Below are 15,019 nucleotides of genomic sequence, written 5' to 3'. Positions count from 1 at the left end.
ACTATAGCTTGGTCTTTAATTGCCCTCTGATAACAGATGTACTGATACTATAGCTTGGTCTTTAATTCCCCTCTGATAACAGATGTACTGATACTATAGCTTGGTCTTTAATTCCCCTCTGATAACAGATGTACAACAGTGTTCATTCATCAGCCACTCCCTTCTCTTCCTTCAGGCTACATCTGCTCTAGCTGGCCTGCTGGAGGAGGACGCCACCTCCTCAGACAACCGCATGGTGGACAGCGCCTGGCGTGGGGCCGAGGCCTACCACTTCTTCCTGCTGGCTCAGAGGCAGCTGTACGAAGGCTACATGGTGAAAGCCATGAAGACAGGTACCCCTCTCTCTATATGTTATATTTTCTATCCTTCTTTCTTCTCTCTGCTGTTCCTGACAACCTTCTCGCTTCACCAGGTATGAAAAGACATGGCAAATAACAAAGACAGCCCTCTCTTTTATCAAGCGTCTATTAAAGGGTATGTAGGCCTATGCCTTCTCCGAGGTATGACTGTGCCCGTAACCCTTTCTCATTCATCCTTGAGGGTGTTTTTTTTTTACTAGCCCTCTGTTCATACATTCAAACTGTTAAATCACTCTGTAGCTCAGTTGGTAGAGCGTGGTGCTTGCAATGCCAGGATAAGTGGGTTCGATTCCCGCGACCACCTGTACGTAAAATGCTTTGGATAAAAGCGTCTGTTAAATGGCACATCATATTTCTTATTAGATTGTTTGTTTATCTCCACTCTTTCTGAAGGCACACAAAATAAACAAACTAAATCTCAATGGAGACCATGACAAAAGCCTATACCGGAGTAAACGTCTGTATTTATTAGGACCACCTTGATAGGTTTCTTTATTTTTAGGAGCTTGGTTTAACTGAACAGGTTCCTGTATTCCCTTCCAATAGGTGCACTTCTTTGCAAGGCTTTGGAAAACCTCCCTGGTCTTTATTTAATTTAATTAGGCAAGTGTGTAACAGTTCTTAACTGACATCTCTTGGAGGAGGGAACGCAACACCCTGTTATATCTCAACTCCCCGTGGAGTGAAAAAGTATGTGATCGTAGGTGCGGGGAAGGATGACAGAGGCAGAGAAAAACAGAGACTGTTCTGCCTTATTATTATTGGACCATGCTGGTCATTTATGAACATTTGAACATCTTGGCCATGTTCTGTTATCATCTCCACCCGGCACAGCCAGAAGAGGACTGGCCACCCCTCATAGCCTGGTTCCTCTCTAGGTTTCTTCCTAGGTTTTGGCCTTTCTAGGGAGTTTTTCCTAGCTACCGTGCTTCTACACCTGCATTGCTTGCTGTTTGGGGTTTTAGGCTGGGTTTCTGTTCAGCACTTTGAGATATCAGCTGATGTACGAAGGGCTTTATAAATACATTTGATATGATTTGAAATACAGTTTACAGGGAATTTATTATTCCTTCACACGGTAAAGTGGGGAAAAGGGTCTAGACGGAACCAAAGCAAAGAAAGTAAAAGTTAAAGAGTCCCCTCTCCTAACTTACCTGCCTTCCTACTTCTAACCTAACCTTTAGCACCACCTGGTGCACTAACCAAAATACAGGGTTTGGTCCGCCCAGGTCTTACTTAGTGTGCATAGACAGATTAAATACTACTGGTTATGTATGCCCGTAGGCCTCTCGCCTAAACACTCCCAAGGTGCATTCCCCTTCCCCCCCTGGGAACAAATTACCAAAAATGTACATGAACAATTTAAATGAACCAAAAACACTAAGTCCTATTGGCATACACATACCTCGGAAGGAGCGGCTACAAAATAATAGCCACAAGAGAGACAACGCTACTTAGAGAGAGACCTATAAGACGACAACATAGCAAGGCAGCAACATATGACAACACAACATGGTAGCAACACAACATAACAACGACAACATGCTAGCAACAATAAAACATGGTACAAACATTATTGGGCACAGACAACAGCACAAAGGGCAAGAAGGTAGAGACAACAATACATCACGCAAAGCAGCCACAACTGTCAGGAAGAGTGTCCATGATTTGAGTCTTTGAATGAAGAGATTGAGATAAAATGAAGAGATTGCGATTAAATCTGTGTTTGAAATTCACCGCTCGACTGAGGGGACCTTACAGATAATTGTATGTGAGGTTACAGAGATGAGGTAGTCATTCAAAAATCATATGCAACTCATTATGTGACTTAAGCACATTTTTACTCCTGAATATATTTAGGCTTGCCATAACAAAGGGGTTGAATACTTATTGACTCAAGACAGTTCAGATTTTTATTTGTAATTCATTTGTAAAAACTTCAAAAAAACTTTGTTCCACTTTGACGTGACAGTGACACAAAATCTCAATTTAATTCATTTTAAATTCAGACTGTAACACGTTAAAATTTGGAAAAAAACAAGGGGTGTGAATACTTTCTGAAGGAAATGTATTCAGGGTGTGATTAGCTTGGTTTAGCTAAACAGGTATATGTATTCAGGGTGTGATTAGCTTGGTTTAGCTGAACAGGTATATGTATACAGGGTGTGATTTAGCTTGGTTTAGCTGAACAGGTATATGTATTCAGGGTGTGATTAGCTTGGTGTAGCTGAACAGCTCACTGTATTCAGGGTGTGATTAGCTTGGTTTAGCTGAACAGCTCTCTGTATTCAGGGTGTGATTAGCTTGGTTTAGCTGAACAGCTCACTGTATTCAGGGTGTGATTAGCTTGGTTTAGCTGAACAGCTCACTGTATTCAGGGTGTGATTAGCTTGGTTTAGCTGAACAGCTCTCTGTATTCAGGGTGTGATTAGCTTGGTTTAGCTGAACAGCTCACTGTATTCAGGGTGTGATTAGCTTGGTTTAGCTGAACAGCTCACTGTATTCAGGGTGTGATTAGCTTGGTGTAGCTGAACAGCTATCTGTATTCAGGGTGTGATTCGCTTGGTTTAGCTGAACAGCTCACTGTGTTCAGGGTGTGATTAGCTTGGTTTAGCTGAACAGCTCACTGTATTCAGGGTGTGATTAGCTTGGTTTAGCTGAACCGGTATATGTATTCAGGGTGTGATTAGCTTGGTTTAGCTAAACAGCTATCTGTATTCAGGTTGTGATTAGCTTGGTTTAGCTAAACAGGTATGTATTCAGGGTGTGATTAGCTTGGTTTAGCTAAACAGGTATGTATTCAGGGTGTGATTAGCTTGGTTTAGCTAAACAGGTATATGTATTCAGGGTGTGATTAGCTTGGTTTAGCTAAACAGGTATATGTATTCAGGGTGTGATTAGCTTGGTTTAGCTAAACAGGTATATGTATTCAGGGTGTGATTAGCTTGGTTTAGCTAAACAGGTATATGTATTCAGGGTGTGATTAGCTTGGTGTAGCTGAACAGGTATATGTATTCAGGGTGTGATTAGCTTGGTGTAGCTGAACAGGTATATGTATTCAGGGTGTGATTAGCTTGGTTTAGCTGAACAGGTATATGTATTCAGGGTGTGATTAGCTTGGTTTAGCTGAACAGGTATATGTATTCAGGGTGTGATTAGCTTGGTTTAGCTGAACAGGTATATGTATTCAGGGTGTGATTAGCTTGGTTTAGCTGAACAGGTATATGTATACAGGGTGTGATTAGCTTGGTTTAGCTGAACAGGTATATGTATTCAGGGTGTGATTAGCTTGGTGTAGCTGAACAGGTATCTGTATTCAGGGTGTGATTAGCTTGGTTTAGCTGAACAGCTCACTGTGTTCAGGGTGTGATTAGCTTGGTTTAGCTGAACAGCTCACTGTATTCAGGGTGTGATTAGCTTGGTTTAGCTGAACTGAACAGGTATATGTATTCAGGGTGTGATTAGCTTGGTTTAGCTGAACCGGTATATGTATTCAGGGTGTGATTAGCTTGGTTTAGCTAAACAGGTATATGTATTCAGGGTGTGATTAGCTTGGTTTAGCTGAACAGGTATATGTATTCAGGGTTTGATTAGCTTGGTTTAGCTAAACAGGTATATGTATTCAGGGTGTGATTAGCTTGGTTTAGCTAAACAGCTATCTGTATTCTAAGGGTGTTTGCGGAATGTGGTCACATGTCAGTTTCTTGGAAAATAGTTGTGTAGGTTACCTATTCATGTATAAATTACTTGTACACTGTTTTACCAGCACTGACCTTAACCCTTGTTGTCTTAAGGGTCAAACATGACCCGACACTGTTTAACAGCAGAGAAATGCCCCTAAATTATATTTTTTCAACAAAAAATGTGATGTCTTTTTCTAGAGTGACCCCAACATTAGAAAAAGTGAAACATCGCCTTGTTCATATTTCCATGAAAGCTGTACACCACCAGGGTACAAATATTATTTTTTGACCCGGTAGTTATAAAGAAATGGACTGAGGTGGCACAATGTCACGTGTTACAATTTCTTCACTTCTTTTGAACTCAGCCAGCAGCTCCTGAAGAGGAAGATCACCATGGTTGGCACAGTTAGAAAGAACAAGCCTGAGCTCCCCCCTGCACTCCTCGCAACAAGGGGGAGTGAGGCCTTCTCATCAAAGTTTGCCTTCACCCCCACCACTACTCTAGTTTCTTACCTCCCAAAGAGGAACAAGAATGTGGTCCTCCTGAGCACACTGCACAAAACGGCTGAGATCGTTGATCGTGAGGACAGGAAGCCAGCCATCATCCTTGGAATACAACCACAAGAAAGAAGGCGTGGAAAACCTGGACAAGGTGATTGGAACTTACAGCTGCAGGAGGATGACTGCCCGCTGACCCCTGGTCAGCTTCCATAGCATCATTGATGTGTCCTCATACAATGCCTTCATGATATGGAACAAGATCAACCCGACCTGGATGCCTGATAAGCAGAACAAGAGGAGGGTGTTCCTGGAACAGCTGGGAAAGGCACTTGTAACACATTCAATGAAGGGAGCGCCTCCCCTGTACAGCAGCCTCTGCAGCGCTTGTGAAAGCTGTTCGGGGGCTGAATCTTGTCCTGATCCACCTGAGGCTGGGGCAGGCAAGTGGAGGAGATGCCAATTATTCCCCCCAAAGTACTGTAAAACAAATACTATGCGCTGCACATGTGAGAAATGTATCTGCAAAGTCCATGCACACACACTTGCATATTGTTCTAAATGTGCTAATTAGAGTGGATTGATTTATGCTCTTCACGTTTTTGTTTTGTATCTATTATCTTATTTTATTGTTATTTATTGTTGTTGTTTATACACCTTGTGGGTGGGGGGCAATGGTTTTTAAAAAATGGGAGAAGACTAGTATTTTGTAGTTGAATTCCTCATTTTACAGTATATAAGAATATATCACTATGTTGCCAAAAAAGTTAGACTGTTATTGTTTCCCTTCAATAAAATTAATTAAAAACTACTTTCTGCACATTTCTGCTACTTGCTTAGGCTATACAAGTGCTATCTTTTTCTAAAAAATAAATGACTACATCTATGCAGTACCTTTAGCAATAATAAGAGTAATAATAAACCTCTACTTTAGTAAAGAAAACAATTATGATCGGTGTGTTGTAATAAAAACAACTGGTGTCCACTGATTAAATGCAGTCTTTCTGCATTGTGTAGAGGGGAAACCCTCAGATATTCACACAGTTTTGTGATGAATGACAGGTTGTTTCTTCATGCAAAATAGATTTGGGTTTTAAAATTCAATTAAGCTGCTTTATTTGAGGGGTTTAGTGAAGGCAGGTAAAAAAAATGTTTTACCCTTAGGACAAGGGGAGTATACACAAGATGTTAAAATGAACTGTAAATACTCAACTAATCTCCCCTCCAGCTCTCCACCTACGGGACTACGAGGACATCATCCCAGTGGTTGAGATCTACTCCCTGCTGGCCATCTGCTCATCAGCCAACCGGGCTTTCAGTACGTGTTCCAGAGCTTTCATCAAGCTGGAGTCCCTGGAGAGCCTGAGCCCTGAGCAGAGACAGCTCTATGAAGACCTGGCTCTGGAGATCTTCACCAAACACAGCCCCAAGAACAACCACATGTCTGGACTGGACAACGCTCCTGAGGGGTGAGGGCCATGACCACTGCATTACAGGCCTGGGTTCAAATAGGATATATATTTAACTTCTTATGGATCAAATCCCTTTAGCGGGATTGATTTGACAACATGAAATCACATGAAATCACACATGCAATACACCAAATTAAAGCTACACTTGTTGTTATTCCAGCCGCAGTGTCAGATTCCAAAAATGCTTTACGGTGAAAGCAAACCGTGCTATTATCTGAGGACAGCAACCCATCAAACAAACACAGACAATCATAATTCAACCCGCCAGCCGTGACACAAAACTCAGAAATAAAGATATAATTCACGCCTTATCTTTGACGAGCTTCTTCTGTTGGCACTCCAATATGTCCCATAAACATAACAAATGATCCTTTTGTTCGTTTAATTCTGTCGTTATATATCCAAAATGTCCATTTATTTGGCGCGTTTGATCCAGAAAAACACTGGTTCCAACTCACTCTACATGACTACAAAATATCTCATAAGTTACCTGTAATCTTTGTCCAAACATTTCAAACAACTTTCGTAATACAACTTTAGGTATTTTTTAACGTAAATAATCAATAAAATTTAAGATGGGATAAACAGCGTTCAATACCGGATGAAAACAAAGAAAGCATGTTCCAGGTCGTGCGCACCAAATCATTAGAGTGCACCTGGAGTGACACAGGAAAATAACAGGGCTACTTCTTCATTTCTCTAAAGGAAAAACATCAACCAATTTCTAAAGACTGTTGACATCTAGTGGAAGCTATAGGAACTGCAAGGATATTTCTATTAAAACGTCCTTGCCATAGAAAACCAATGGGAAACAGACCTCAAACAAAACATTTCCCTGGATGGATTGTGCTCGGGTTTCGCCTGCCAAATCAGTTCTATTATACTCACAGACTTTATTCAAACAGTTTTAGAAACTTTAGAGTGTTTTCTATACAAATCTACCAATTATATGCATATCCAAGCTTCTGGGCCTGAGTATCAGGCAGTTTACTTTGGGCACACTTTTCATCCGGATATGAAAATAGCGCCCCCAAGCCATAATTAATGAATATTTTAGCTGTGCTTGATTGAGCTTGCCTGCCGGCTGGCTTAATGGGTGAGAGCTAAACCCTGTCCATCTTGAACCCTGGTCTGGACTGCTAAACCCTGTCCATCTTGAACCCTGGTTTGGACTGCTAAACCCTGTCCATCTTGAACCCTGGTTTGGACTGCTAAACCCTGTCCATCTTGAACCCTGGTTTGGACTGCTAAACCCTGTCCATCTTGAACATAGATCTGGACTGCTAAACCCTGTCCATCTTGTACCCTGGTCTGGACTGCTAAACCTTGTCCTTCTTGTACCCTGGTCTGGACTGCTAAACCTTGTCCATCTTGTACCCTGGTCTGGAATGCTGTACCCTGGCCATCTTGTAACCTGGTCTGGACTGCTGTAGCCTGGTCTGGACTGCTAAACCCTGTCCATCTTGTACCCTGGTCTGGACTGCTAAACCTTGTCCTTCTTGTACCCTGGTCTGGACTGCTAAACCTTGTCCTTCTTGTACCCTGGTCTGGACTGCTAAACCTTGTCCTTCTTGTACCCTGGTCTGGACTTTTAAACCCTGTCCATCTTGTACCCTGGTCTGGACTGCTAAACCCTGTCCTTCTTGTACCCTGGTCTGGACTGCTGTACCCTGTCCATCTTGTACCCTGGTCTGGACTGCGGTACCCTGGTCTGGACTGCTAAACCCTGTCCATCTTGTACCCTGGTCTGGACTGCTGAACCCTAGTCTGGATTGCTAAACCCTGTCCTTCTTGTACCCTGGTCTGGACTGCTAAACCCTGTCCTTCTTGTACCCTGGTCTGGACTGCTAAACCCTGTCCTTCTTGTACCCTGGTCTGGACTGCTAAACCCTGTCCATATTGTACCCTGGTCTGGACTGCTAAACCCTGTCCATATTGTACCCTGGTCTGGACTGCTAAACCCTGTCCATCTTGTACCCTGGTCTGGACTGCTAAACCCTGTCCATCTTGTACCCTGGTCTGGACTGCGAAACCCTGTCCATCTTGTACTCTGGTCTGGACTGCGAATCCCTGTCCATCTTGTACCCTGGTCTGGACTGCTGAACCCTGGTCTGGACTGCTAAACCCTGTCCATCTTGTACCCTGGTCTGGACTGCTAAACCCTGTCCATCGTGTACCCTGGTCTGGACTGCTGAACCCTGGTCTGGACTGCTAAACCCTGTCCTTCTTGTACCTTGGTCTGGACTGCTAAACCCTGTCCTTCTTGTACCCTGGTCTGGACTGCTGTAGCCTGGTCTGGACTGCTGTACCCTGTCCATCTTGTACCCTGGTCTGGACTGCTAAACTCTGTCCATCTTGTACCCTCGTCTGGACTGCTGTACCCTGTCCATCTTGTACCCTGGTCTGGACTGCTAAACCTTGTCCATCTTGTACCCTGGCCTGGACTGCTAAACCCTGTCCATCTTGTACCCTGGCCTGGACTGCTAAACCTTGTCCATCTTGTACCCTGGCCTGGACTGCTAAACCCTGTCCATCTTGTACCCTGGTCTGGACTGCTGTAGCCTGTCCATCTTGTACCCTGGTCTGGACTGCTGTAGCCTGTCCATATTGTACCCTGGTCTGGACTGCTGTACCCTGGTCTGGACTGCTAAACCCTCCTCCTTGAACATATACCTGGACTGTTGTACCTCTGATAGCTACAGTTACACTCTCTTTTTCTCTCTCTCTCTCTCTTTCCTTTTCTCTCTTTTGCTCTCTCTCCTTTCTCTCTCTCTCTCTCTCTCCTCTCTCTCTCTCTCTCTCTCTCTCTCTCTCTCTCTCTCTCTCTCTCTCTCTCTCTCTCTCTCTCTGTGTGTGTCTCTCTCTCTCTCTCTCTCTCTCTCTCTCTCTCTCTCTCTCTCTCTCTCTCTCTCTCTCTCTCTCTCTCTCTCTCTCTCTCTCTCTCTCTCTCTCTCTCTCTCTCTCTCTCTCTCTCTCTCTCTCTCTCTCTCTCTCGATCATCGGGGATTACTAATATACATTGTAGTCATTTCCCCTTGTTGGAGAGAGCCCTGCGCGGGTTCCAACCGTGTCTTGTGTAATTGCTCTCTCCAAGTAATATAACAGGACTATGGCTGTCTGTGTAGTACTTGGTAATTACCTGATCATTCTACACTTGGGTTTATTTTGAGCTTCAGTGGCACAAGCATCACTGGGTAACAATTGGTACAATGTAGATACTGATTGAGTTGAATCCTTTCAGGTAAGTACCAGATAGTATTTATTGTTGCCACATAGTTTCTTAGTTAGTACTATATACATACCAGGAAGGTACCAGCTTTAACCGGTAAAACAAAGTATTAGCAAACGTACACTGTTCCACATGACAGGCCTGTAGTTAGTAAAGCTTCATCTTCTCCAACCATCATTCTGTTCTCTTCCAGGGCTGAGGGGAAGCTGCCCACCTGCATCGTGACCGGCTGGACCATCTCAGAGTACCAGTTCTGGATGTGCAGCGTGTGTAAGCACTGTGCACTGGAAAACGAGATTGGCAGCCACAACTTCTGCCCTCTGTGCCACAGCTCGCTGGCATAAAGTCCAAGATCTTTATGTCAATCAGTACTGCAAACTTTTGAGTTTCCAAGGATAAGCCCCAAGAACAGGGCAGGTACGACGCATACATTGGCTCACACTACACTCAGGCTAACTAAATACGGTGCCTTCAGAATTCATTTATAGCCCTTGATTTATTCCACATTTTGTTGTTCAAGCCTGAATTCAAAATGGATTTTTAAAAATTCTCACCCATCTACACACAATACCCCATAATGACGAAGTGAAAACTGGTTTTTAGAAATGTTTGCTAATTTATTGAAAATGAAAAATAGAAATATCTAATTTTACATAAGTATTTACACCACTGAGTCAATACTTTGTAGAATCACCTTTGGCAGTGATTACAGCTGTGAGTCTTTCTGGGTAAGTCTCTAAGAGCTTTCCACATCGGTACTGTGCAACATCTGGCCATTTTTTATTTATTCTTCAAGCTCTGTCAAATTGGTTGTTGATCATTGCTAGACAACCATTTTCAGGTCTTGCAAATAGATTTTCAAGTAGATTGAAGTCAAAATTGTACCCCGGCCACTCAAGAACATTCAGTGTCTTCTTGGTGAGCAACTCTCGTGTAAATTTGGCCTTGTGTTTTAGGTTATCATCCTGCTGAAAGATTCATTAATCTCCCAGTGTCTGGTGGAAAGCAGACTGAACCAGGTTTTCATCTAGGATTTTGCCTGTGCTTAGCTCCATTTCTTTTTTTTATCCTGAAAAACTCCCCAGTCCTTATCGATGACAAGCATACCCATAACATGATGCAGCCAGCACTATGCTTGAAAATATGGAGAGTGGAACTCAGTAATGTGTTGTATTGGATTTGCCCCGAACATAATACTTTGTATTCAGTACAAAAAGTTAATTGCTTTGCCACATGTTTTGCAGTATTACTGTAGTGCCTTGTTGCAAACAGGATGCATGTTTTGGAATATTTGAATTTCTTCTTTTCACTCGGTCAATTAGGTTAGTATTGTGGAGTAACTACAATGTTTTTGATCCATCCTTTTCTCCTATCACAGTCAATAAACTAACTGTTTTAAAGTCTCCATTGAACTTATGGTGAAATCCTTGAGCAGTTTCCTAGCTGTCCGTCAACTGTATCTTTGTAGTGACTGGGTGTATTGATACACCATCCAAAGTGTAATTATTAACTTCACCATGGTCAAAGGGATATTCAATGTCTGCTTTTTGATTTTAAACCATCTACCAATAGGTGCCCTTCTTTGCGAGGCATTGGAAAACCTCCCTTGGTCTCTGGTCTTTGTGGTTGAATCTGTGTTTGAAATTCCCTGCTCGACTGAGGGACCTTACAAATAATTGTATATGTGGGGTACAGAGATGATGTAGTCATTCAAAAGTCATGTTAAACACTATTATTGCACATAGAGTAAGTCCATGCATCTTATTATGTGACTTGTTAATCAAAGTTTTCCTCCTGAAATGATTTAGGCTTGCCATAACAAGGGGGTGAATACTTATTGACTCAAGACAGCTGTTCATTTTCTTTATTGATTTGTAAAAATGTCTAAAACATAATTCCGCTTTGACATGATGGGGTATTTTGTGTAGGCCAGTGACCCAAAAATCTCAGTTTAATCCATTTAAAATTCAACCTGTAACACAACTAAACGTGGAAAAGTCTAGGGGTGTGAATACTTCCTGAAGGCACTGTAATTCCGTCCTTATTGTAAGTGTATTGGAGATCTGTGAATCTGACAGATCCATGTCAGCCAGTCCAGTAGTCAGTACTTCATTTGTTTTGCATAACAAATGTATTGATTATGGATTGGCATGGGGTGTCAACATGATGGAGCTCTGTCTATTAGATAAAATACTTCAAATAGTAGCCTGATACAGAACTCAAAGTGTTATTATATTCATCAATTTATTTAAACTTGTTTTCCATTTATCTAGCACTAAGGTTTCCAGGGTGTTTTTTATGTTCATGTGGTTTGCTACAGTTGTTTGTTGACAGTACATATCACACATCTATTTTTTAAAACTCTTAAGCAGTGATGTTCTCTTAATTTTAAAGGTTTTAAAGACTCAAATGTTTTTGTGACATGTCGACGCATACACATTTTGTGCAACTGGTTTCATAAAACTGTTACTCTTAATTTTTACTGAACAAAATATTGAAAAGGGACCAATTTTAGTATATTGTCTTGACATAATTAAATGGAATGTCATTTGATATTGATAAAAATGTATATTAAATGAAATAACATACGAGTCTTTTTGTTGCATGTTTTATTTGTTCCACTTTCATTTGTTAATTGGAAAGAGGTTTATACTGGACTTACCAGGAGACTTGAAATCCACCTTTACCTGCTTGTAGAGCACTTATGCTAATCAGAGAGATTGTCTTAATGTCAATGATATTAACCACCAATGTTGAAGGAATTTCATCTCCCGGAATGAGCTTGGTCTGAGTTTGCCAAACTTTCTTATAAACTCTGTTTAGGGCGGCAGATAGCCTAGTGGTTACAGCATTGGACCAGTAACCAAAAGGTTGCTGGATCGAATCCCCGAGCTGACAAGGTAAAAATCTGTTGTTCTTCCCATGAACAAAGCAGTTGTAGGCTGTCATTGTGAATAAGAATTTGTTCTTAACTGACTTAAATATAAATTTGGTCATGTAATTAATGTCAACAAGCACGCAATGGAAAATCATTGTTTCATACAAGTACTCCCTGTTTTATTTTGTTTGTTGCCTTGGAAACACAGCCAACTTCAAATCAGGTTGATCAAGGTCAGGCTGGCAACAGGAGTGGGATGTTTTGCTTGTGTACAGTCTATTTCTGCCATCTATGGTCCACAATTGGTATCATACAGTGAGCAATAGATAACATAATTTTTTAAGCAGGAGAAAGGGGGATATCTAGTCAGTTGTCCAACTGAATGTAATTCAACTGAAATGTGTCTTCCGTATTTAACCCCCAACCCCTCTGAATCAGAGAGGTGCAGGGGGGCTGCCTTAATCGACATCCACGTCTTCGGTGCTCAGGGAACAGCCTATATTTGAAGTGCATATCCACTAATGTGGAAGACTAGGTCAGGGTAGCCTAGTGGTTAGAGCGTTGGACTAGTAACCGAAAGGTTGCAAGTTCGAATCCCCGAGCTGACAAGGTACAAATCTGTCGTTCTGCCCCTGAACAGGCAGTTAACCCACTGTTCCTAGACCATCATTGAAAATAAGAATTTGTTCTTAACTGACTTGCCTAGTAAAAAAAGAAACATTTTAATTGTTGAGTCCATTTTCCTCTAGGTCTCAAAAAGCAGAAATCAGTCACGAGAGTATTTCTGGAGAGAGATATGCTTTTTCTTTATCCTAAATGACAAACTTAAAAAGGCTCCTAATGGCGAATGAGGAAAACATGAAATGTATAAAATATGGTTGATTGGTATTTGATTGTGTGGGTAAATTTGATTTATTATTTACATGGGTAACAATATGAACAGGGTTATTCAATTCCACAGAACAGAGACCACACAAAAAGCTATGATCAAAAATGATTGCCTCATGCAGCACAAGAAGATCTGGAATATCAAGTAAGTTAAACATAACATTATGATACAGACAACAATACTTTTAAAAGTGAAAAACATACATTTATACATACAGTACCAGTCAAAAGTTTGAACACACCTACTCATTCAAGGGTTTTTCTTTATACTGTGTTCTACATTGTAGAATAATAGTGAAGACATGAAAACTATGAAGTAACACACATGGAATCATGTAGTAACCAAAAAAAGTGTTAAGCCAATCAAAATGTATCTTATATTTCAGATTCTTCAAAGTAGCCACCCGTTGCCTTGATGACAGATTTGCACACTCCTGTCATTCTCTCAACCAGCTTCATGAGTAATGATTTTCCAACAGTCCTGAAGGAGTTCCCACATGCTGAGCACTTGTCAGCTGCTTTTCCTTCACTCTGCTCTGGGAATTCATTTGTCCAGGTCCTGAGCCAGCAAAGCAGCTCCAAACAACGATGTTCCCTCCACCATATTTTACAGTTGGGTTGAGGTTTTGATGTTGGTGTGCTGTGCCTTATTTTCTCCACATGCAGAGTTGTGTGATCCTTCCAAACAACTCAACTTTAGTTTAATCTGTTCACAGAATATTTTGCCAGTAGCGCTGTGGAACATCCAGATGCTCTTTTGCGAACTTCAGAAGTGCAGTAATGTTATTTTTTTGGATAGCAGTGGCTTCTTCCACGGTATCCTCCCATGAACACCATTCATGTTTAGTGCTTTACATATCGTAGACTCATCAACAGAGATGTTAGCATATTACAGAGATTTCTGTAAGTCTTTAGCTAACACTAGGGTTCTTCATAACCTCATTGAACATTCTCCTCTGTGCTCTTGCAGTGATCTTTGCAGGATGGCCACTCCTAGGGAGAGTAGCAACAGTGCTGAAGTTTCTCCATTTATAGACCATTTGTCTTACCGTGGACTGATGAACATCAAGGCTTTTAGAGATACTTTTGTAACCCTTTCCAGCTTTATGCAAGTCAACAATTCTTAATCTTAGGTCTTCTGAGATCTTTTTTTTTTTTTATAGGGCATGGCAGCTCTAACCAACATCTCCAATCGCGTCTCAATGATTGTACTCTAGGTTAGAAGTCATTAGCTTAGGGTTTCACATACTTTTTCCAACCTACACTGTGAATGTTTAAATGATGTATTCAATATAGACAAGAAAAATACAATAATTTGTGTGTTATTAGTTTAAGCACACTGTGTTTGTCTGTTGTTGTGACTTAGATGTTGATCAGATCTAACTTTATGACCAATTTATGCAGAAATCCAGGTAATTCCAAAGGATTCACATACTTTTTCTTGCCACTGTTAATAGGATTCAAGTCAGCACAGCATCCCCACACTGTCACCTCCTCCTCCAAGCTTCACGGTGGGAACCACACATGCGGAGATCATCCGTCCACCTACTCTGCGTCTCACAAAAGACACAGCAGTTGGAAACAAAAATCTCAAATTTGGACTCATTAGACCAAAAGGACAGATTTCCACCGGTCTACTGTCCATTGCTCGTGTTTCTTGTCCCAATCAAGTCTCTTATTATTATTGGTGTCCTTTAGTAGTGGTTTCTTTGCAGCAATTCAACCATGATTCACACAGTCTCCTCCGAACAGTTCATGTTGAGATGTGTTTGTTACTTGAACTCTGAAACATTTATTTGGGCTACAATCTGAGGTACAGTTAACTCTGATTAACTTATCCTCTGCAGATTAGGTAACTCTGGGTCTTCCTTTCCTGTGGTGGTCCTCATGAGAGCCAGTGTCAATAGCACTCAATTGTTTTTGCGACTGCACTTGAAGAAACTTTCAAAGTTCTTGACATTTTCTGGATTGACTGACCTTCATGTCTTAAAATAATGATGTCCTGTCGTTTC

General features: G+C 41.4%; 1 protein-coding gene across 2 annotated transcripts in view; it reads left to right on the top strand.

Moving 5' to 3' along the window:
- The window catches only part of wdr35 (WD repeat domain 35), a 44,582-nt gene extending 32,750 nt beyond the window's left edge, over positions 1-11,832 (top strand). For both annotated transcript variants that reach the window (XM_031829238.1, XM_031829237.1), the window contains 3 exons: positions 176-332; positions 5,769-6,009; positions 9,435-11,832. In XM_031829238.1, the coding sequence (XP_031685098.1) occupies positions 176-332; positions 5,769-6,009; positions 9,435-9,585 (549 nt within the window). In that variant the 3' untranslated portion in view covers positions 9,586-11,832. The remainder of the gene's footprint in view (positions 1-175; positions 333-5,768; positions 6,010-9,434) is intronic.
- Positions 11,833-15,019: the final 3,187 nt, after the last annotated feature.

Source organism: Oncorhynchus kisutch, linkage group LG7, assembly GCF_002021735.2.
Source record: "Oncorhynchus kisutch isolate 150728-3 linkage group LG7, Okis_V2, whole genome shotgun sequence".
Classification (NCBI taxonomy): domain Eukaryota; kingdom Metazoa; phylum Chordata; class Actinopteri; order Salmoniformes; family Salmonidae; genus Oncorhynchus; species Oncorhynchus kisutch.
This window is presented reverse-complemented; position numbering and strand designations above follow the sequence as displayed.